The sequence below is a fragment of the Mytilus edulis genome, chromosome 11, assembly GCF_963676685.1.
Source record: "Mytilus edulis chromosome 11, xbMytEdul2.2, whole genome shotgun sequence".
Taxonomy (NCBI): domain Eukaryota; kingdom Metazoa; phylum Mollusca; class Bivalvia; order Mytilida; family Mytilidae; genus Mytilus; species Mytilus edulis.
The window spans coordinates 81178579-81203976 of record NC_092354.1 but is presented as its reverse complement, the minus strand read 5'-3'; the positions used below and the strand labels follow the sequence as shown (position 1 = coordinate 81203976).

The 25398-nt window shown below is 32.1% G+C and overlaps 1 protein-coding gene and 1 long non-coding RNA gene across 4 annotated transcripts in view; one reads left to right on the top strand and one right to left on the bottom strand.

The window, feature by feature from the left end:
* Positions 1 to 4507: 4507 nt before the first annotated feature.
* On the bottom strand, positions 4508 to 17831 carry LOC139496408 (uncharacterized). 2 transcript variants are annotated; one of them, XR_011657650.1, is made up of 3 exons: positions 17401 to 17831; positions 5197 to 5395; positions 4508 to 4734 (listed from the first exon to the last, which is right to left on the bottom strand). It is a non-coding gene; the product is annotated as an uncharacterized lncRNA (long non-coding RNA). The 2 variants fall into 2 exon arrangements; XR_011657649.1 differs by lacking the exon at positions 17401 to 17831 and adding an exon at positions 13334 to 13570.
* LOC139496406 (mothers against decapentaplegic homolog 3-like) overlaps positions 16969 to 25398 on the top strand; it is a 58710-nt gene continuing 50280 nt past the window's right edge. The window contains exons 1-2 of one of the 2 annotated variants that reach the window (XM_071284996.1): positions 16969 to 17303; positions 24302 to 24495. In XM_071284996.1, coding sequence (XP_071141097.1) covers positions 17098 to 17303; positions 24302 to 24495 — 400 coding nt within the window. In that variant the 5' untranslated portion in view covers positions 16969 to 17097. The remainder of the gene's footprint in view (positions 17304 to 24301; positions 24496 to 25398) is intronic. The other variant, XM_071284997.1, reaches the window with a different exon arrangement.

Sequence of the window (25398 nt, the reverse complement as noted above, 5' to 3'; positions counted from 1 at the left end):
TAAGTAATTTTAGCAGTTAAAAGACAGATTTAACTCGTACTTGTTTTTGTGGTATTACAAAATATAAAAAAAATATTTAATTAAAAAAGGGGGAAATTCTGTAGAATAATTATAATATCAAATTATACACTTAACTAGTCAAAAGTAGACAAAATTAAGATTTGATTTTTTGCTCACACCATTTTCCATTTTTTTTTTATTAAATAAGTAAATTTTCTTTGTTAACAGTTCCATAACTTGTGATAACAAAATTGTTTAACACTAATTTCTATCAAGTATTTTTGAACTATTATTTGATGCGTTTTAATATAAATAACATATTTCATTAGTGATTTTATTTCTGGTCTTTTGTGGACAGTTGTCTCATTGGCAATCATACCACATCTTCTTTTTTTTATATTTAGGATGAAACTAGGACCTGTAGTTTTGCATTGATTTTTTCTTTTGCTCATTTTCAAACATATGAAATTGCAGTAATAAAATAAAATAGTTGAAGTACTCCATATTTATATGAAAGATTCACGAGATTTGCATTAATATGAAACCGTGAAACTTCGAATCAGCTCCCTCAAAGCATATAATGATTTTACCGATTATATATTTAATTTCAACTATTTACAGTTATTTTTAACCAATTCTGTTATACAACGTAGTTATATTTGTTTTACTTATGTTTTGTTTCAAAGCGTTTAAATGTACAATTATAATACCAAAATTATTATTACCCTTTAATTTAAAACCTAATAATTATTTTCTAATAATATCTTTTTTTAAAAGTTGGTTAAATTTGATTAAATATTTCATTTTTTTTCATTTGCTTCGATGTGCATGCTGAGACATGTTGTATAAAGTCGGTCATAACTTTATCATAATTTCTGTCCTAAGAATATCTTAAAGGACCGATCTGATGACAGTTTCGATAAACAGGCCCCAGTTCTCAAAATGTTATTACATGTATGTATTAAACAAATACATTTTTATTTCAATGAATAAATGTCTTTTATTTACTTTTATTTATATTTTAGGCATTAAACTTAATGTCTGCACACTTTTTTCAGGATTTAAGCTTAAATCCTAATGCCTAACATCATTTAGGCAATAGACTTACTGCCTAGGCGTTAGCATATTGCCTAGGATTTATGCTTAATGCCCAATTTCACTTATTGCCGCTAACATATATATATATATCGTCTAAACATCAACCCAACAATGTTAGATCTGTAAATTTGCTTTCGCAAATTTTTAGTTTTCCCTCGCCGGGATTCGAACCCATGCTACTGTGATATCGTGACACCAAATCGTCTGCACTGCAGCCGTCCCGCTAGACCACACGACCACCTGGGCTCTAAAAAAAAAGAGCTTTCGCCGGCCGTGTGTTACCTTTCCTCGTCAGTTTTAATCTAGCGGCGTACTACAGTACATGATATATAAGGCATGAAGATGTTATTGTTACAGATCAGCTAAATTATCTATAGTAAAGGATCCTACAAATTAATGTAATTTACAGTCACAGAAAATAATTATATGTATAAGTACGTCTGAGTCAGTGACAACTCTACAACAGATGTATCCATCGGATCGCCATCAATGATGGTGATACATGGCTGTGTACATAATGTATATACAACTCGTCTAAACATCAACCCAACAATGTTAGATCTGTAAATTTGCTTTCGCAAATGTTTGGTTCTTCCCTCGCCGGGACTCGAACCCATGCTACTGTGATATATATATCAAGAAATCAAATAAAAAAATTACACATTTCCCTTATTGTTTGTATGAATTTAATTGACAAAGTTCGAGCGTAAAGTCTTTGATTAAAAAACATAACAATCACGGATTTCTGATTCTATATTCAGTAAACAGTATTCATAATATGAATATTTCAATAATAACTCAAGTCAACACAGAATTGCTGACTACTGGGCTGTTGATAGAAAACCCATTGTGTTTTGAATGATTTTAACGATTTCTTTCGACAATTGAACGTATGTTTCTGGACAGTAGCACTGACTCCTGAGTAATATACGTCCCATATTAAAAATAACCCAATGATTGTGAAACCTTAATCAAAGAAACCAATGATCAGTTAGACAAAAAAACTTACGACTAGAATTGATCGTAAGTCTTGAACCATTCAGTATACGTAAGATTTAGTTAAGTCGTAAGAAGTTTTTGTGTTTCTTACAAAGCTACTTTTGCATAGGTACTATTTTTGTACTAAAACAATGCAGTACTAGAAATTTACTTTTAATATTTAGTACTATTTCTTTACTTTAAAACTATTGTAATATTTAGGTACTTGTATTTTACAGTACTTGATTTGTACTAAAACATTTGGTACAGAAATTATATAATATTCCTTGTTTGAAAATCATAACTTTAAGAGATTTGGAATAGAAACACTTTCAAAATGCTGAAAATGTAACGGTAGTAACCAAAAATCTGTAGTACCCAAATTTCAAGTACAAATAAAGTACTGTGAAATACAGGTACCTAAATATTACAATAATTTTAGAGTAACAAAATAGTATGGAATATTAAAATTAGATTTCCAGTACTAGAATTTTTTAGTACAGAAATAGTACCTATGCAAAAGTAGCTGTGTATCACAGACTAATAATTTGCTAAAAATAAAACTACAATCAGTGGCAATTGCGTCTAAACTGTATTGACGAAAGTACAGACTCCAAGGTTAAACAGGTTTTGACAAAACAAAACGTTCGGCTACATCTAACAATAATAGAACTTATCGAAAACAACTGACAACTATAAAAACGGTGGTAAGACAAAAATATTAGAGGTGAATAACAATGAAAAAAAACTCACAAAAGATGCAAAACAATGGTTTTTGTGATCTTAAGGACTATAGATCATAAGTATAATTTTTTTTAGACAGAATATTTTCTTATAATTTACCAAAATGAATTTACATTTCTTTTTTCCAAAATATAATAAAAAGTATTGGTCGCCGAAAATTGCCTAAATTTGGTTTGATTGTTCATCCAAAAACACATTTGTTTGCATAATTTTTTTTCTCTATGAAATAGAATTTTGAAATCAATTGTGAGAACATAGGTTTTATAATATGTTTTAAGAAAATAAAAAGAAAAAATAGTGTCACTGAACTTGTTTTCTTGCTACAAGTAAAAATTACAAATGTCTCAATTAGTCCAGTATAATTTTGTTACTAAAAGAGTTATCTCTCCTTAAATGGCTCATTTAAAAATGTTTCTTAAAAACAAAACAAAATATATATTTTTTTAAATATTTTGAATATTACAAAAAATCATCAAGTTTTCTTTATATATAGAAACAGTCTAAACATAAAATTGCAAGTCTGTCTCCACAGTACTAAATTATAACCCTGGTACCTTTGATAACTATTGCAGATTTGGGCAAATAACTAGACCGATTTTGTTCTGTGATTGTACAATCCAAGATGGCGGTATACCATGAATTTACCTTAAGTGATTTAAGCCGTTTGCAGAAAACATGCACACAAAAAATTTATATAAATATCATCATTTGTATTTACTGTTAAAAAAAACCTGCTGCTTTGTTAGAACACATTGAATGAAATGAATGATACATTAGTTCTAGTTAGTAACCCGGATTTGTTTTCTCTCAATCGATTTATGACTTTCGAACTGCGGTATACTACTGTTACCTTTACACACCACATCGTCAAAAATAGCCTTTTAAGCTATAAAACCACTTAATTCATAGCCCAATTGCTTTCTATTTAAATTCTGAAATTTCAAGCACTAATTTTGTCTTGAGGTTAAATGAGGTGGCATTCATTTAATGTCAAAATTATAATTTATTCAGACTTGTGCTGAAAAAAGGTATTTTTGATCTGAGCATCATGGCAACTTTGCCCTCCTATTATAATTTTATATACTTTAATTATTATCTTTCAAATCAAACTTTCAACATTGGTTCTACAGTGATCCACGAAATCCAAGAAAATTGGTATCCAACGAATAATATGTTTAATCCGCAGTATTTTATTTTACGTCAGATTAGAACACAAAGCAGATTAAAGTCATTATGCGAAAGAAAGTAACACTTTAATCATGATAAAGACAAGAATATATGATAACTTGTATTTTCGTCTGATTTGAGTTTGTAGTTTAAATGAAATCCTATCTATACAAATAAACTCATCATAGATACCAGGACTTAATTTTGTATATACGACAGACGCGCGTTTCGTCTACAAAAGACTCATTAGTGACGCTCGAATCCAAAAAAGTTAAAAAGGCCAAATAAAGTACAAAGTTGAAGAGCATTGAGGACCAAAATTCCTAAATGTTTTGCCAAATCCAGCTAAGGTAATCAAAATTTGTAATTCGTCGGACATTTGGTGGTAACCACGAAATCCAAGAAAATTGGTATCCAACGAATTATAGAATGAATCCACAGTATTTTATTTTACATCATGTTAGAACACATAGCAGATTAAAGTCACTATGGGAAGGAAAGTAACAATATATGATTAAGGCAAGAACATATGATAACTTTAATTGAGATTGCCCTTTTTAGACTTTTCAGAAAGCCCAGCAGCAGCAGTAGTTTGGTCCGCAACTTCTTCCTGGGTAGGTACACCCTGTTCCACCATAGCCATAGGTCCTCAGGTTTACCTTCCCCGCATCAGGCTGGGAATTCGATGGATTGTCCCGGAGCTTGCTATGACCTTTAACAATGAGGTACGCATCAAAGCAACTGACACTGAAATTAAAAAATATATTGGAATATTTTGGAAAATGTATTGTTGGAGTTAAAACAGTTGGTGACATTATAAGCAAAACCCTGCACTGATATGGTCAATCGAATTGAATACAGTGTAATAATATATTGGTGTGCATTTTATAGCATGCACTGACCGATATGTGAATCCACTAAGCGAGTTAGTTTTCCTCATATAATTGATGTTTTTCCATAGGTAGTGGGTTTAACCCGGATCTGTTTTCACTGTATCGATTTATGACTATTGAACAACGGTATACTATCGTTACCTTTATTAACATATTTGAAAAGAATCAGAACCAAATGTACAATAGGGAATTTGACATAAATGTTATTATAAGAAAAATATATTCCACTTTCAATTGGGAATGTTCGTTTTTATTGATGCATTACAATATTTGTAATGGTTCACTACCACATTTCATAGTAAAAGTAGGTATACACCGTCTCTTCTGTTTCCTGATCGAAGCCAGTATTTTATTCTTTGCACCAGCACATATAGCTTTGCAACTTTTTCCTACTTTCGGGCAGTTTCTTCGAAGCGCAAACACCCAGCCTTTTCTGCCACTCGCACAGTAAGATTGCGCCATCTCATCAAAGTAGTTGTATGTGAGTTTTCCATCATACTCCTTTAGTAGAATCACTAAAATTGTAAAAGCAATACACACTTTAGAATATCATGATCAGAGTTTTACTGTTATCATTCAAAAACCCTTTTCAATCGAATGAGATTTTCATGTACACTATTTATTATACGTCAATGTTGATAGAAGTACGAATTTGAACTACCTTATATAAATAAAGAAAATGTTTCTATACTATTCCGTGCACCAGATTTATTTTCACAAATAGTTTAATTTAAAATCATACTTCAAGAAGTAACAGACACTCTGTAAAAATGCATGAAAATATATATATACTATTGGTGGCTTTATGCTGTTTTCTTATCTTTGGTCGGGATGTTGTGTCTTTGACTGATGTACCCCTGTTTTGACATTTATACATATTGTGTATGTTTGTTTTGTTCATGCATCGTTCACGCATCGTTGTCAATATAATGGAATTTGAAGCGTCTGTAAAACAGGTGAGAGGTTAAGCTAGCTATAAAACCAGACACAATCCACCATTTTCTACATGGAAAAATGCATGTTCCAAGTCAGGAATATGACAGTTATTGTCCATTCGCTTGATGTGTTTGAGCTTTTGATTTTGCCATTATATAAGGAACTTTCCTTTTCGAAATTTCCTCGGAGTTCAGTATTTTTGTGATATCAATTATTATTTTTTGACACATTCCCATTTCCATTCTCTATTTATTCATTAAATATGTCTGAAAATATTCAAAACGAAGAATACAAGTATAGAAGGTCATTGAAACAGGAAAGATGTAATGAATATTTGTATTGACTACAAAGGTTTAGAAACGATACGCAGATAGAATATAACAATTTTACAACATATGAATGTCATCTTTAAAATGCATAAAACATTTGCAGCTGAACGTTGGCAAGAAATGTTCAAAAAATTAATCAATTAAATAAAAAAAATAAAAGGAAAGTGTCACTTAACTAAGGAAATTAGTCTTAAGATGTAAACTTAGGCACGAATAATTTGACTTGCCACATCTTGCTTGTTCTTTTTTGTCAACTATAAAACATTTTGTCAATTAATCATTATATTTGCCCCTCTACAATACTCTTATACAATCGGTTCGTTTTAATATCTAAAAGAAGTCATCCCGCCGCACAAATTATGCCATTGAATAGTATTCACTTATTTTTTGTTGTCATTAGTCAGATTTTGTAAGATTGGTGTAAAGCAAAAAAATTAAATTCAATGCAAGTTAGATTGTTCAAATTGTTTCTTAAAATAGTCGTTTTGATCAGGTAATATTCTCAACTTCTTCATCTGTAAGTGAAAAATAGTAAAGGTAATTAGTTATTAAAGGTGCCAGAATTATAATTTAATAAGACAGACGCGCGTTTAGCCAAACAAGTAAAAAGTTAAAGAGCATTTATAAGAGACCCAAAATTCTAAAACAGTTGTGCCAAATACGGCTCAACGTTATATATGCCTGGGATAAGACAATCCTTAGTTTTTCGAAAAATCAAAGATTAGTAAACAGGAAATTTATAAATGACCATATAATTGATATTCATTTCAACACCGAAGTGCTGACTACTAGGGTGGTGCTACCCTCGGTGACGAAACGTCCATTAGCAGAGGCATCGACCCAGTGTAGTAAATAGTTATCATAGGTACCAGAATTGTAATTTAATACGCCAGACGTGCGTTTCGTCTATATAAGACTCACCAGTGACGCTCAAATCAAAATAGTTATAAAGCCAACAAGTACAAAGTTGAAGTGCACTAGCGACCTGAAATTCCAAAACAGTTGTGCCAAATACGGCTAGAGTCATCTATAACTGGGATAGAAAATCCTTAGTTCTTCAAAAAATCCAAGTTTTGTAAACAGGAAACTTATAAAAATTACCAGATAATTGATATTCGTGTCAAAACCGAAGTGCTGACTACTGGGCTGGTGATACCCTCGGGGACTAAACGTCCACCATGCAGCAGTGGCATCGACCCAGTGGTGTTAGTAGTTATCCAAGGTACCAGAATTGAAATGTAATACGCCAGACGCGCGCGTTTCGTCCAGAAAAGACTTATTAGTGACGCTCAGATCAAAAAAGTTATAAATCCAAACAAGTACAAAGTATTTTTGTGATTTTACTCTTTTATGAAGGGCATTAGGGACCCAAAATTCAAAAATATTTGTGCCAATTACGGCTCAAGGAAATCTATGTCTTGGAAAAGAAAATTCTTAGTTCTTCGGAAAAATCAATATTTGTAAACAGGAAATTTATAAAAATGACCATATAATTGATATTCATTACAACACCGAAGTGCTGACTACTGTGCTGGTGATACCCTCGGGGAATAAACGTAGCAGTGTCATCGACCCAGTGGTGTTAACAGTTATCAAAGGTACCAGAATTATAATTTAATACGCCAGACGAGTGTTTCGTCTATATAAGTCTCATCAGTGACGCTCAGATCAAATTAGTCATATAGCACAGTGGTAAGAGAATATGAATTTTGTTTACATTCAAGTCTGTCTCAGTGATTAGCAAATTCTTCAGAAATCTATGCGAGAATTGTGTTACATTACTACTTTCATGAATTTGAATTACGAACTATCTATTTAGCCAGGTTTGCGAATAAACTGGCTGAAGATATATCTAAATATAGAATAATAGGTAGTTTCGTTTTTGATACTGACTATATCATGTGGAATATCTAGACGAGCCCGTCAGGGCGAGTTGAGATATTCCACATGATATAGTTAGTATCAAAAACGAAACTACCTAATATTCTGTTTATCGGTAATAAATTATGACGTCATACACTGTATTGCCTAATATTTTCAGTGATACAGCCAGCACGTTGATACTCGAACATATAAGGCAGTAAAATCAAAGGGAAAATATACGAATTACCGATAAATGGTAATTATCAGTCTGTTGTGAGATACATTTTCGAATATGTTTTATAATGAGGTTTCGGCAAAAATGAATATAATGTAGAATTCAGTTTTTGTTTGTTTCAGACTAGTAATAGGATATGCTTTGAATATGTTCCTCAAAAGCTGCATTATGTTCGGTCACGTGAAAAAACCCACATCGGTTTTAAGCGTAATATAAAAATCTATAAACTTGTTTATATAAATTATTCATCAACCACCAACCTACTTTTTTTTTCTTTTTAAAATGTCATGTACAAAGTCAGCAATATGGCAGTTGTTATCTTCAATCCGTTTATAAGTATGGTGGTGTTTGTTTTTGTTGCAATTCAGTGTTTCTGTTGTTCCGTGCGTTATTTGTAAATGACAATATAATGACGAAAACAACTTAGTCGACGAATAAAAAGAAAACACAAAAGATCATTGACTAAATATAGACATGGAAAAAGTATTGCAACACCGAATTGAAATTCAAATAAAAAAAACACTATTTATTTTTTTGTGATATAATTAGTTGAAATAGAACTAGTTGAATATTATTTAAATATCACCCGAGAAAAGAGAGTGGTTGCCATACAGGAGACTTTAAACAAGAACTGTTCGAGATCGACTCATCTCTTTTGGTTATCGTACGAACAGACATGGAGTGGCCCTTATCCAATGTAGTGCAGAGCTCGCCAAAAGTTGGAAAAAAGCATCGTGGAGGAAGATCTATTGTTCAAGAGGAATATGGCTTATCTTCCTTGGCCCGATCGTAGCCCGGATTTGAACCATACCGAGCAAATATTGTACACTATTGGGTGTAAAGTGCGCATAAGGACACCCCAGTTCAAACACGTCATGAAATAAACAATGCCCTGCATCAGGAATGGTTGCGGTTATCTCAACACCAAATTAATCGATTGGTGGCTGGAATCAGAAGACGTTAAGAGGCGGTTATCTGTTTGAATGGAGGCTGCACCAAGTACTTATTCTTTGGCGTATAACGATCAACCATGATGTCAACAATCAGCTTAAGATTAATTTTTAAATGTCGGACATATGAAAGGTCGACTATAGTAAAAGTTGTAAAATGCATTTTTTTGTACAAAAAATAGTTCATTTTGTTATCAAAATTGTGGTTAGATAAAACATTTTTTTTCATACATTTTCTTATTCGTTTTAATGCCAATGTTATCACTAACTACGTTACTTCAATATTAATTTACAAATATTTTATCATATTCTATCCAAAATACGAGGCTGATTTTTTAAGATTTAAAAAATTAAGGTGTTGCAAGACTTTTTTTCCATGTGTATATATGTTGTGTACAAGTTATCATTTTGTACAAATTATAATTTGTACAAAAAAATTGTACAAATTATAATTTGTATTTTGACTTTGTACAAATTGTACAAAAAGTGCTTGTACAAATTACAATTTGTACAAAATAAGGCTTAATTTCACTTATAACTTGTACAATAATTTATCATATGGACATTGTGATACCCACTATAAAAAAAATTCAATGCTATCTTTAAAGTCATATTGATTCATTCCTATTGCTTTCAGGTTATTAATTGAACTCCTGTTCACTGTTCTTTCACTTTGTCATTAACACAAGTAAAAGTTAAGATGTTAAAAAATGAAATTATAATTGATTGATTGTTGGGTGCTTAACATCAAGTGGCAAATATGTCATGCATGTTCATGATGATGTATCAATTACACATTCTATGCATTATTGCATACAGAAGATTGCAGTCACTATGGCACATCAACCTAAAATCGTAACTATATGATCACAGTAAATAAGGGTGTACAAGTATTATTTAAAGAACTTTAGGTCACAAAAAAGAAGACCATATGAGCTGATTCATTAGCCGGGAAGCAATACACATATTTATAACCAACTGTGAACAATGTATCTTGAAACGAAAACGTTCTGACATATCACAACTTGTTGTTAAAACTATTATGTCTGCTGACTTCAACTGTAGAGGACAGAATGACCTTGTAGCTATTGAATTGTTTTCAAAAACTGGTGGACAGGGTTATCTCTCTTGCAAATGTAAGGGCTGTTGTAACAATTCGAAGTGTAAATGCAAAAGGCGGAATGTAATGTGTAATTCAAGGTGTCATAATTTGCGCACCTGCTCTAACAAATAAGAGCATTGTATATTATTGTATGGTATTGTAAATAAAGTTATCAGTGTGTTTCATATTGATTCGTAATTAAAATAGAAATTATTTTTTTATCAATTGATTTGAAACTTATTCTATGTAAAATATTGTACAAAGTTATAAGTGAAATTAAGCCTGATTTTGTACAAATTATAATGTGTATAGGCACTTTTTATACAAATTACAATTTGTACAAAGTCAAAATACAAATTATAATTTGTACTTTTTTTGTGTACAAATTATAATTTTATAAGTTGTACAAAATGATAACTTGTACACAACATATATATATATAAAACGTCAAATTGCTTCGTTACAAGATCGTCTGTGAGCTTATGCTTTCATAACCAAATTTATGCATATTTTATATCATTTAGTATTCAACTTACCATCAACGAATGCACTCAGTAAAGATATTTTAGGTATAGATTACCTTTGCTGTATTTTGCAAATTGTTAGGAATTTTGGTCCTCAATGCTCTTCAACTTTGTAATTTATTTGGCCTTTTTAACTTTTTTAGATTCGAGCGTCACTGATGAGTCTTTTGTAGACGAAACGCGCGTCTGGCGTATATACTAAATTTAGTCCTGGTATCTATGATGAGTTTATTAATATTAGTTTTTGAATTCAAAACAAATAGATTACAGTCTTTATATCGACGCAGCTAGAAACGGTGGCGATATATGCACTGTATTATCATTTTATACAAATAGAAAATAGAATGTCTACGCCATTTTGTTTGGATATAACGTTGAAATTGTTAGAAACAAGTAAAATAACAAAAATACTGAACTACGGTGAAAATTCAAAACGGAAAGAAGTCCCTGATAAAATGTCAAAATTGAAAGCTCAAACGCACAAAACGAATGGATAAACTGTCATATACCTGACTTTTTCTCTCGTTCATCTGTTGTATATCGAATCATTTGTGCAAGCATTCAAGTTAATTTAATATAAACAGTGATTGAGTGAGTATTAGAAGTACAATATTAGAAACACCTTGATTTCAAGCCATAAGAAACCTCAAATTAAAAATAATAATGCGTATGTTTTTTTATAACTCAATGGATAGTTTTCATTATGAAACTTATGTACATATACTTTTTTCTGAAGAAAATTCTTTAATTTATTCATATTTAGAAGAAGTTTACTTTATTTCAATTTCTTCCTTCCCCGACATTTTTTCCGTATGCAAAGTGACCTCAGTGTGACCCATCTCGTAAAAATCCGGTGATCGCAATACGCATGGATGTCCTTAAAATAAACTATTATCTCAATTTCCATGCTTTTTTGTTGATTTTTTGTTTGTTGACAAACAGGTGACAATCGTTAAACTTCGGCTTCAAAACACGAACTTTAATTATCTGTCATATTTTCACAACAACACTGACCGATTGAAAAATAATTGACGATTATACGAAATTTATGCGAAAAAAATGAAAAATTCTTGAACAGAAGACTAAGTTTATGATGTTTGTATGCATTGGTCCAAGAATTGGAAGAACATTATTTTTCAAAGGTCACTCGTTTCTTATGAATAAGATAAGCGGGTCTTGAAAAAGATATCATGGCCTATATATATTTAGTGTCCAGTAAGTACAGCGACTTTTGTATACTATTAAAGCTGTCATCAAATTATCTTAACGTTAGTTAACGTTAGTTTAAATCAGCCATACACATTTGCATGCCCTTAATATTAATGAAAGAAAAACCGTTATAATAACAAACAAAATAATTAAAGAAAACCCGCTATAATAACCAAAAAAAATCAAGAAAACCCGCTATAATAACTAACAAAATAAAAATAAAAAACAGAAAAGGTAAGAAAAGGGACAACAAAGGGAAAACAGGGATACGAAACTACACCAAAAATACTGTATTTCTAACTTGACTCTACAACTCAATCATCTAAACCTTGCGGCTACTATACTATACAATCATCTATTATCCGAAGTCCATTACTGATCGCCTTACTATATAACAGGGTGGACACTTCGTCTAGTAATGGACTTCTGTTATTATGCATATATAAAGGTACAAGACGTGGTGTACTTTTTTTTTTTAGATGTGTATCATATGTTCATTGAAACAATAGACATCTTTATTGCAACCTAATAGTAGCTGAAAGGTTTCATCGATGTTTTGATATCAGTCAAACATAAAAGACGTCAAGGAGAGGTTCGATTCCCAGTGAAGGCATATAGAAATTCTAAAAGCTAAATATAAAAAAGAAGATGTGGTATGATTGCCAATAAGACAACTGTCCACAAGCCCCGTCCACAAGAGATTAAAATGACACAGACATTAACAACTATAGGTCACCGTACGGCCTTCAACAATGCAGAGCAAAGCCCATACCGCATAGTCAGCTATAAAAGGCCCCGATATGACAATGTAAAACAATTCAAACGAGAAAACTAACGGCCTTTATATATAAAAAAATGAACGAAAAAGAAATGTGTAATACATAAACAAACGACAACCAATGAATTACAGACTCCTGACTTGGGGCACATACATAAATAATGTGGCGGGGTTATACATGCTAGTGGGATCCCAACCCTTCCCCTAACCTGGGACAGTGTTATAACAGTACAACATAAGAACGAACTCTAAAAAGGCAACTTTATAAATTAATTATATATCATTTTTTTTAAAAGGTGATCATTTAATTAGCCAATTCAAACATAAGAAAAATAAGGAAACAATTAGTTATAATTTGATAATTCCGTTCGTGGTTCTGATTAAGGAAGCCTTTATACTAAAAAAAGAGACAAAAAAAAAAGGGCAACGGTTTAATTCCCATTTTTTCCCATAAGATATGAAATTAATATTGAGATAGTACATACAATATGGATGACTTTGGTCTTCTAAAGATTAATTGAACTTACCAAAAAGAAACATGTTCAACATCAACACAACAAAATGCATTATAAAATATCACTACAATTACGCAAAAAACAGTACACCTGAATATGTCAGGGAAAGGTTTTTTTTATAAACTGCGCATTTATGTGTTGTGTGGCTTTATTGTAGTTTTGTTGTATTTTAGCATGCATGTGCAAGTTACTGATTGGATAGACGGTTATATAACATTTAGTATGCAAATTGTATGATTAAAGAAATTACTAGTCTGCAACAGGAAACTGTTATAAAACAGCATGATTTGATATTCAATCTTTTAATCTTTTCCATTGAAAGTTATGTAGATGTTTCTAAAGTCTTAAGTATATTATATAAAATATTCTCATTAAAAGTGTGTGGCAATCTTTGACATGAAAAACGTCTCTAAACCCATTACTTGGTTATGCATAAATCAATTTAAACAGTATAATAAGAATTGTCAAAAAGGTGGAAGGTTTAGCTAGTTACTAAACCAGGTTTAACCCACTATTTTGTTCGGAAATCGGAAATGCCTGTGCCAAGTCAGGAATTTGACAGTCGTTTTCCGTTCTGTTAATTAATAAGGTATATCGTTTGATGTGATCAGTTTTTAATGAAGATCCCTTTTTTACCCTTTTCTCATCACTTGGCGTCCGTCGTCCGTCGTCGTCGTCTGTCGTTAACTTTTACAAAAATCTTCTCCTCTGAAACTACTGGGCCAAATTAAACCAAACTTGGCCACTCATCATTGGGGTATAAAGTTAAAAAAAATGTGTCCAGTTACTCGGCCAACTAACCAAGATGGCCGCCATGGTTAAAAATAGAACATAGGGGTAAAATGTAGTTTTTGGCTTATATCTCTGAAATCAAAGCAATCACAGCAAATCTGATATGGGGTAAAATTGTTTATCAGGTTAAGATCTATCTGCCCTGAAATGTTCAGATAAATCGGACAACCCGTTGATGAGTTGCTGCCCCTGATATTGTTATATCAAGGTTTTGCCGTTTTTTGCTTATTATCTGAAAAATTATTATAGATAGAGATAAACTGTAAACAGCAATACTGTGCAGCAAAGTGAGATTTACAAATAAGCCAACATGACCAAAATGGTAATAGCGGTCCTTTATTGTCAATTTTAAACAATTTTTCGTAAAAAGTTTTGGTAATCTTTTACAAAATCTTCTCCTCTGGAACTAATGGGCCAAATTTAACCAAACTTGTCCACAATCATCATTAGTATGGTGTCTTGTTAAAAAAATGTATCCAGTGACCCCGCCAACCAACCAAGACGGATAGCCGTCATTCGGCTAACAAGAACTATCTTTAAAAAAGATATCCGACGTATTTACATTTGAGTATATGTTTAAAACTTTCATTTCGATAACCTTCAGAAGCACAAACTTTTTTTTAAGATACCATTTAAATAACGTTATCTCTGTTTGTGTTCAGTATTCTCGGTCCTCGTATCTTTCTGTTTACATTCACCAAAAACCCCGCGGATATCTCACATGCGTAGGTGCGTTCTAAAAGTTATGTACGTTCGTACAACAAAGTTTACATTAACAATTATATAATTGTCCCGAATAAACAGCTGTCACGGATGCAAAGAGCTATTGGAGAAACAATTATTTTAACAAAAATATAAATCTTTGTAAGATCTAGTTCAAATATTTATAGTTTTTCACTTGCTTTCCATCACGATATAATTAACGAGACGTTTTTTCAAACACAACCAAAATCACCCATCATGACAGCATTTTGTCCAATCACAGAAAGGATTTTCGAGCATGCGTATTCTGTTGCCATAGTTAAGCGTCCTTAAGTTCAAAGGGCACAAACCGAAATTAAACCGACTACGTAGGAAAAATAGAACAAAGGTGTAAAATGTAGATTTTGCTGCAGGTAGACCTGAGGGTATCAACATCCAAGAAGTCAGCACTTCGGTGTTGACATGAATATCAATTATGTGGTTATTTTTATAAATTTCCTGTTCCTGTTACAAAACTTTGAATTTTTCGAAAAACTAAGGATTTTTTACCCCAGGAATTGATTACTTTAGCCGTATTTGGCACAATTTTTTGGAATTTTTGGTCCTCAATGCTCTTCAACTTTGTACTTGTTTGTCTTTATAACTTTTTCGATCTGAGCGTCACTGATGAGTCGTATCCAGACGAAACGCGCGTCTGGCGTATTAAATTATAACCCTGGTACCTTTGATCACTATTGTTGTTATATCTCTGAAACCAAAGCATAAAGAGCAAATCGGACATGGTTAAATTGTTTATCATGTCAAGATCTATCTGCCCTGAAATTTTCAGATGAATCGGACAGCCCGTTGTTGTGTTGCTGAATTGGTTATTTTTAGGAAAATTTGCTGTTATTGGTTATTATCTTGAATACTATTATAGAAAGAGATAAACTGTAAACATCAATAATGGTCAGCAAAGTAAGATCTACAAATAAGGGAGCTACCATTAGATTTTTATGGGGGGGCTAGGATGAAAAATTTTGTCCTGCATTTTTTTTTAGCTGTAATCTCTGTCCTGCCTTTTTTTTTTTTTAGTTTATCCTGACTTTTTTTTACCTAAATTGTCGTCCTGACTTTTTTTTTTGCAAGTGTCTCATCCTGACTTTTTTTTTCACTCAAAACTCCTGTCCTGCCTATTTTTTTCAAATTTCATCCTAGCCCCCCCATAAAAATCAAATGGTAGCTCCCTAAGCCAACATGACCAAAATTATCAGTTGACCCCTTAAGGAGTTATTGCCCTTTATAGTCAATTAAAAAAAAAATCATAGTTTTTTGCAATCTTTTACAAAAATCTTCTCTGAACTAATGAGGCAAATTTAACCAAAATTGTCCATACTCACCATTAGGGTATCTAGTTTAAAAAATGTGTTATATAACCTGGCCCGCAAACCAAGATGGCCGACATGGCTCAAAATGGTACATAGAGTAACATGCAATTTTTTACTCACATCTCTGAAACCAAAGCATTTAGAGCAAATATATTGATTATAAATTTATTCATAAGGTCAAGATCTATCTGTCCTGAAATTTTCAGATGAATCGGACAACCTGTTGGTGGGTTGCTACCTGTGAATAGGTAATTTTAAGAAAATTATGCAGCTTTTGGTTATGATCTTAAATATTATTTTAGATAGAGATAAACTGTGAACTGCAATAATGTACAGTAAAGTAAGACCTACAAATAAGTTAGCATGACCAAAATTGTCAATTGACCACTTAAGGAGTTATTGCCTGTTATAGTCAATTTTTTTAACAATTTTCATAAATTTGTACAAAATATTTCCTTTTTTTAATTACTGAGCCAAGTTCATTATAGATAGAGATAATTGTAAACCGCAAGATATTTAGTAAAGTAAGATCTATAAACACATTACCATCACCAAAAACACAATTTTTTTCATGAATCCATCTGTGTCTTTTGTTTAATATGCAAATAGACCAAGGTGAAAGACATAGGCTCATGGTGTACTGGGGTACTTCAGGGTGTTGAAATATCCATATCTTATGCTGTATTGTCATATGTAAAACCGACTTTAAAGGCACTTTAAATAAATGTTCAGTTATGCTTTTAAAAAGACGGTGCTCCATCAAAGGAGAAATATGTATAGGAAAATGTGTTACGCATGCTCCAATTATTCTAAACTTCCGGTAAATTTTAGCGTAGTGTCATTTTGTTATGAATCTCAATTTTATAGTCTAAAAGCCTCAGTCAAGATTGAAACCACCAATTTAAGGCCCAGAAAATGACAACACTGTCTCCTTTTACACCCCCTATCGTCAAGCGTTTGTTAGGGTGGAAAAAAGGAGACAGTTCTGAAAGGGATGACAAATGGAGTGAAAAGGCCGTCAAAAGTTTGGTAAAAAAACTGAAGAAAACGGGAGGTCTTGATGAATTGGAAAAGGCAATCACTAGGCAGGACGAATCAACAAAATGTATAACTATACCAAGGTAAATTAATTCAACATCCCGAATAGTATTCTTTAAATTCGACATTAAACATGTTAAAGCATATAATATAAAACTGCTTGACCTTTTAAAGCTTTACCTTGATCAAGGGAGGCAGATCCACCTTATTGCTATTCATTGTCCACTATTAGTATTACTTCACATTACAAATGTTGTAGACCTGGAGATATAAAGATAGTCTGACTAGTTCAAGTAACTAAGTTAGGGAAGATCTTCTTTGGCTCAATTGGTTAGAGCGCTGCCTTTATATTCTGAGATTAGTAATAGCATCCATGAATAATTTTTCAAATCATTGGCACTGTGACCAATTACCAGATTACTACTTATACAAATAAGTGTATATACATGATATATATAGGTGCCTGGCAATTTGATATGGTCATGGTGGTTGACCAGCTGGTCATAGGATCACCGTGCCATATCTAGGTGGAGCTGGCCAGAGGATTTCCCAGCAGATGTCTAGGGGTTGTACAGTAGCACTAAGGCCGGCGAGTGTTTCGGATGGATGTATTCAGCCTGAAAAAAAGAAAGGTGGAAGACTGAAGAGTGTTGTAGACCTGGAGATTTGAAAGTAGTTGAGTTGTGGGAAGATTTTCTTTGGCTAAAATCAGTTAGGCCAAAAAAAAATATATGTCTGTTTACGGTTACCCGACAGACCCTATTTTGAGCGCAGACTCTAAGCCATTTGATTTCCATCGTAAAGTGAAAAATAAACTGAACTCGTGTTAAAAATGAAGATAGTGTTGCCTGATACATCCCAATGTTTATAATCATGAATATGATAGCTGTTTTAAGGAAATTCGCTAATCCTGTGATTCAATAACAAAAGGAAATAATTCAATCATTAAAAATCTCGGCCTATGGACATGATGGACAACTCAGACCACAGCAAAACGGACAGCAGAAAATAAAATGAAAATACCAACCTACCTACCCTACAATGTATTTATTTTGATGATGTAACCTTAAACAGACATATATTTTTTTTTTGCCTTAGAGGAGCCTTTAGATCGCGAGATTAAAGGTTCGATTCCTACTGGTACCATCCATGGATTTTTAAATCACAAAGCTTCCTACTGGTACCATCCATGGATTTTTAAATCACAAAGCTTCCTGCAACATTTTGATGACAATACAATATGTCTCATACAACATAGTAAAAGTGATTGTTATATGTCGCCTGTTGTCATCAATAGTTCAATTTTCCCATAATCCCAAAATAACTATAAAGTCAATACTGGACAATAGTATTGCTCAGTAGGCTAGCAGGTGTACATTGAAAAAAAATGATGAAATAGGTACAAGTTTAGCTATCTAAAATAGCAATACACCTGCATGAACAAGATCAACAGTACAAATCACTGCACATTGCAATCAAATTAATTCTTTCACCATTTTGTTGTAAGAATTTTATTTTATAATGATATTGACTGACTGTTCCTGTATTGGTCCTGTTAAAGCTCAAGATTAGCTGTAATGGACCAGAGACATGAAGAGTTGAGGGTCAATATAGCTGATTTAGAGACTATATTAACAGGGCCAATACAGAAACAGCCAGTTCATAACACTTTTATTAAATTTATTTGAAAAATTTGAATCAGAATAAACTAAGCATCTTACTGTTGAGAAGATACAGAAATTCATATCTGAACTTTGTCTTTTCTGAATTTCACATTCACACCTATGACTTTTTTGGTCAACATAATGTCAGATGTAATTTCTGATTTCTCATCCATTAGTTCTCAAGGTATTATGCTTTTACAATTCATTTTATCTAACAAATATAAAGTTGCTTGGAAAAAAATCAGACAGTTGAACTATTCTTGCTCATGAAGTGTCTGTGTTCCATGGTTCTGATGATCATGATGATTGATCAAAGGAAATGAAATATTAAAAATAATCCTAAGTCCGTTGTATTTGAAAAGCCTGAGAAATATTTCTGTTTCAAGACGTCACAAAACACTGAACATCATTTAAACTTTTTTATGATATTAAGTTAAAAAAAGTGATAACAAATGTATTTTATGCATAACAATACTTCCAAAGTTAAAGATCTGTTAACTCAGGCAAACATTAAATATGAAACTTTAACACAATGTTAATTACCACAAAATACAGATCGAGTTTGAAATTGGTTAATGTTACTTCTTCCGTTCTTGAGTTATGCCCCTTTATAAACATAAAAGTTTCTGAATTTTTTATTTCCATTCTCTAACTTATTATTTAAGTTTGCCTCAACTAAATATTATGAGACTTATACAAATTACTTATTTCCACAATGTCAGATCATTTATGAATTTGAGTAGCCTCACTTTCTCCATTCTTCAATTATGTCCCTTTACAAATTTATATGCTTTGAAAGCAGGGGCATCTTATCTGTGTCCCATGGACACATTCCCCATTCATTTTTTCATGATTTTAAAATTGAGACATTTACTCTGTTTGGGCCTAAAATAAAATATTGTTTGTTTCCCCAATCCCGACCGACCCGGCATAAATGGTGCTACCCATAAAGTTTTATTGTCAGAACTAAGTCAAATATTATTTTATTCATTTTGGATTTCCAGGCTTGCCGGATCGTCCGATAATGTTCAAGCTTTTTGGAAAAAAATATTATTTCCCTACCTACCTACCCACACCTGGCTTGGCAGGGTCGGGATTGGGGAAACAAACAATATATTAATTTTGGCCTTGGGGAAAAAAAAAAGTCGTTGTCATGTATGTGTATAATGCAACATTATTATAGTTATGTGAATGCTTAAAACAATTAACATTGATACATATATAATACAGTTTTATTTTTACCCAATTCAGTGACATTCTTCATGAAGGGAGCAAAACAGTCACTATAAATATTTGATCATAATGATGGGTGGCATCACTTTTACCATTCTAGAGGTATGCCCCTTTACAAATGGAAAAATTGCTGAATCTTTTGTTTCTGTTCTCTAACTTAAGTTTCCCTCAACTAAATGTTATGAAGCTTATATCAATGCTTTTAACTACAAAACACACCAAAAATTTGAATTTTTGTCACTGTTACGGTTCTAGAGTTATGCCCCTTTCAAATAAAAAAATTGTTGACTCTTTTATTTCCATTCTCTAACTTAAGTTTACCTTCAACAAATGTTTTTTTACCAAGAGTGAAGACAATCAATTATATATATGTTATCTTAAAAAGATTTCAACAAGTCTATTGCACTCTTGAAACCTGTATTTAGAAACTTAACTTTTTGATTTTATCAATGAGTAATAATTTTCATGAATAAATGACAAGTTAGACTTCCTTTTGAACTCTTCTTTTTTTTCATGTATTTCTATGATTATTCCGTCAATAAACTATTTTCAGACTTTTGACTTTGGTTAATAATATTTTTCAACAGGTTGCCTACGACATCCTGGTACTCGGTCAATTTATTATATAAGATTGCATAAAAAGTAAAATCAAACATTTAATTGGTGTAATTTGAGGGGAAATTTTACTATTTTCTGATGAGTTTGTCGGGTTAAGAAAATATGAGGCAGTATATTTTCCCAAAGAATTGTACAGATTAAAAGCTAGACTTTACTTCTTTACTTTGCTCTAACTTGACTTGGTACCAGGATGTCATAGGTAACCTGTTGAAAATATATAAACTTCAAAGTCAAATGTCAGTTATAGGAAAATAGTCTTTTGAGGGGATTAAATTTTCTTTTAAAAATAACCTTTTTTTTAATAAGTGAATTTAATTTTGATAAAATTACAGTTGTCTCCCTTCCATTGTTTGTGGATTATTTTTTTATTTCATATTTCATCAGTCATGTCAGCGAGTCTTCCATTGAAAGTAAATTTGTTTAATACCATTGTAAACAGTAAGCACACCTTCTTTTGTAAGTAAAGAGCGCTAGCAAATTAAAATCACTGCAGAATAATGGCATTTTTTGTTTTTTAAATTGACTTTATCAGCAATTAATTGCCTAGTATTTTTGAGTATCAAGTCCTGTCCATGATCTTAAAATATTAGACAGTAAGATCAAAGGGAAAATGCACAAATTGCTGATAAAGTCTTTTGTAAAGATTCTAGAGGAACAATGGAAAATTCAGTCAACATATACAATGATATATGCAAACATATCAGATGGGAAATACCCAGCCTCTTTTTATACCACAGCTTTAACTTGAGTGGGAGTATATAGGTATACATTTTCCTATGAAATGTTTGCAGATTATTTCTGTTGCATGTTGAATTTTCTCATCAGCTAAAATAAAAACTGATTGGTAGCAAGCCTCATATTGGTAATCCATACAATGTACAATGTATTATACATGTAACACGTTTTCAGATTGGTCACTTATCTACTTCTGTTTGATGCATATATGCATGTATAAGGTCTGTTCCAAAATAATAATGGTGAGGGGGAGGGTTAGGCTCAAACATTAATTGGGTGCTTTATCTTAATTAGGATTCAGTATTATGATATCAATGAAATGATTGGTTGTGGTCTTAAAATGAGCCTGTTGTCTCTTCATATATGTTAAATTATGAAAAATCTTCCTACAAAGAAATTTTTGCAGCATAATTTTCAAACTTTAAATATCTTGAATCTGAGTGTCAATTTAAACATACCGGTAGCCAGGGGGTTCGGACGACCCCCCCTTGAAAACAAATAAGCACTGTTAAAGTCAACGTTCTGTTCGAATTGTGTCCAAATAACCCCCCTTTGGAAATTCCTGGCTGTACAGGCCTGTTAATCTTATATAACTTCCCAAAAATTAATAAAATGTAATAAAAAAAAATGACTGTTAATGGTTTGTGAAAAAGACTTCTCAATTTTATTTGCGAATGTGACAGGGTTTAATGAAAAAAGTTGTGATATTTTCTTAACCTATACAAATATCCCAAAATAATGGTTTGCCAGAGGCACTTGTCTCAGAAAAGGTTTTCCTATAATAGTATATATATAGGAATTTTTTTTTTGAGACATGAGACAAGTGCCTGTGTGGTTTGAACTGAAATGTTGAGTCCCACGAACTCTATTTAGTGAAAAGGAAATTTTTATTCCTAAATGTCCCTTTCTTTTCATGTTAACTACTCCATCTATGTTTTCTTTTCTTTTAACATGGTAAGCCCAAATTAGTAATGTTTGAATGTTATCCAGTAATAGATTAATGGCATTAAATGACTGTGGAGAGTAACATTTATTTCTTTTTAAAGTTTCTACCCCTGTCCCATCCTTTAAACAAGGGAAGGCCCCTACCAAAGAGAGTATACATACAATCTATATATCACAGTATTTGATTTTAATACACAAGTATTCAATAACTGTTGCAATGCTGTCTGTTAAATGCCTTTGCACAGTAACATTCATATGTATCATGTTATATCTATTTATACCAAATAAAGATCGAAACAAAAATAACACATTGCCATAAATAAATCGTATGTCACTGATTAATGTACACAAAAACTCTTCTGTATAGAGATAAAAAAGTAATCAATAATACATTGTGTTCAGGAGGGCACCTGCTGTAGTGTGAGGTAAATTAAGGTCATTCTCAAAGGTAGGTCAAACTGTCTGGGTCATCTTTGTTATGGGGCCACACACAGGATAACTTAGTCCCTATTTCACATTTTAAGTGATATTAACATGTCATAATTTTTAATTAATAGAGAAAAAACTAATTTCTGTAATGATGAGTTAATTGGGCTTTAAAATAACATATTATGTAGATGTTAGGCAATTGTAAGATATGTTGATAAGATTTTTGAGGTATTTTATTTGGATTTGCTCCTAAAGGGGGGCCTCAATATCAAGGTCACAGTGGAGAATATTTCATCAGGTAAAAAGCAGGTAAGTTTTTAGTGCAAGCGTACCTGCTCTAACTAAAAGTCTTTATGTGTATCATCAAGGCAGAAGATACAATCAAAACCCCCCTAAAAAAAGTTGTTATTTATATCTACCTTATATATTTGCCATTAAAAAACTTAAGGACCATACTTGTACAGTAAATGATCTATGATTCCTAAAATAAATATATACATTGTATAGGATATCAATTATCCCTTTACCAATTAATGAGACAACATATCAAGTTATAATAAGGAGACTTGATTGTCGTTGTAGATGTAGGTTAACCTTGAAGTAAATTATTGACGATGTATTGATATTCCAATAGTTATCTCCCCTGTATAATATAAAACTACAATTATTTTTCTACTTTCGGTTTTAATTTTTAACTTCACAGATCAACAAAGTAATGGAATTGTAAAGTTTAGATAATTTATTGGTCCAATGGTTTTGTGATGGATTTACTATCACATTATAGTCAGACTGAAGGCATTTTCTTAAATATTTAAAGTTTGACTTTTTAATACTTTGAATTTTTTGACAATCCTTGTCATATTAAGATTCAAGTGTAAAACATAGATTTGAAACATCATACCTTTTGGTTAGCAGTCCTATTTAGGGGTTGTCACAAGGATACAAATAAAGATAACAGATATTTGACTAGGAGTCTAAAATTACAGGACATTTCACAATATACATCAATATCAGATAAACATCAATATAAATACACTTGTATGTATATGTATAGATTATAACATGCCCTTTTCCATATTGGCCCTGGTATCATCCCGAGACTCTCATATCGGCCTCGAGGCTTTAGCCGAGGGCCGATATGGGTCGAGGGATGATACCAGGGCCAATATGGAAAAGACATGTTATAATCTTTTTATCACATATTTAATTTCTGCAGAAAAGAGAAAAAAATGTCAATTATAACAATTTAATGAAAGATAAAAGGTAAAATCTTAAACATTTTATCACAAACGTGTCGTTACGGACGCAGTGACGTCACATATAGCTAGTTAAAATGAATATCTTGTCAACTACACACAAAAATGTAGCTCCTCTAGCTAGAATTTTTAATGTTTAAGGGAGCTTATACTCTCTTGTTGTACCATATGATATAAATATAACATATATTCTAATTACAGATCATTGGACGGACGATTACAAGTGTCTCATCGTAAAGGTTTACCACACGTGATATATTGTCGTTTATGGCGATGGCCTGATCTTCAGAATCATCAAGAGTTAAGAGCAGTGGATGTATGTGAATATGCCTTCCATTTAAAGAAGGACGAAGTGTGTGTTAATCCATATCATTACACACGTGTAGAAGCTCCAGGTAATTACACATATTATTACACACATGTAGAAGCTCCAGGTAATTACACATATCACTAAAATTGAGAATGGAAATGGGGATTTAAAGAAGGACAAAGTGTGTGTTAATCCATATCATTACACACGTGTAGAAGCTCCAGGTAATTACATATATATTAACACACATGTAGAAGGTCCAGGTAATTACACATATCACTAAAATTGAGAATGGAAATGGGGAATATGTCAAAAACACATTAACCCGACCAAAAACCAGACAACAGCCGAAGGCCACCAATGGGTCTTTAACAAAGCGAGAAAATCGTACACCTGAAGGTTGTCCTGACATGGCCCCTAAATAGAATTGGTACTAGATCAAGGAAAATGCATGTCACACTTAACTTCAAAACATATAAAGGAACCAAAATGAGAAAAACATACAAGACTAACATACATGTACACACATGTATTGTAGACGCTCCAACCAATTACACATGTGACTTTGTCATTACACACATGTAGATGTTCTGGTAGTTATAAATACACAAAGATACATAACAGTAAAAAAAGCATTTAAACACTTCATACACATGTTTGGTGTTTCTAACTTTTATGACCTTTCAATCTGACAATTAAATTCTTTAATAGTTATCCCATGAGGATGCCATGTGCCATAGTCCAGTCAAACTAAGATTTAACCTCAAACTAATTGCAACAGAAAATGTTTTAGTTCTAATCTATAGCATTATGCCCTTTATATACACAGAAAAAAGTCCCATAAAATCGAACTTGAGGAAAACTCAAAATCAGCATTTTTAATTTCCTATGGAAATTAACATTGGAAGGGGAGATAACTCTTGCAGTCTTTTTTGGTCATTTTTTTACAGTGAAAGATCACCCAATGGTCAGAGGCCAAAGACATACC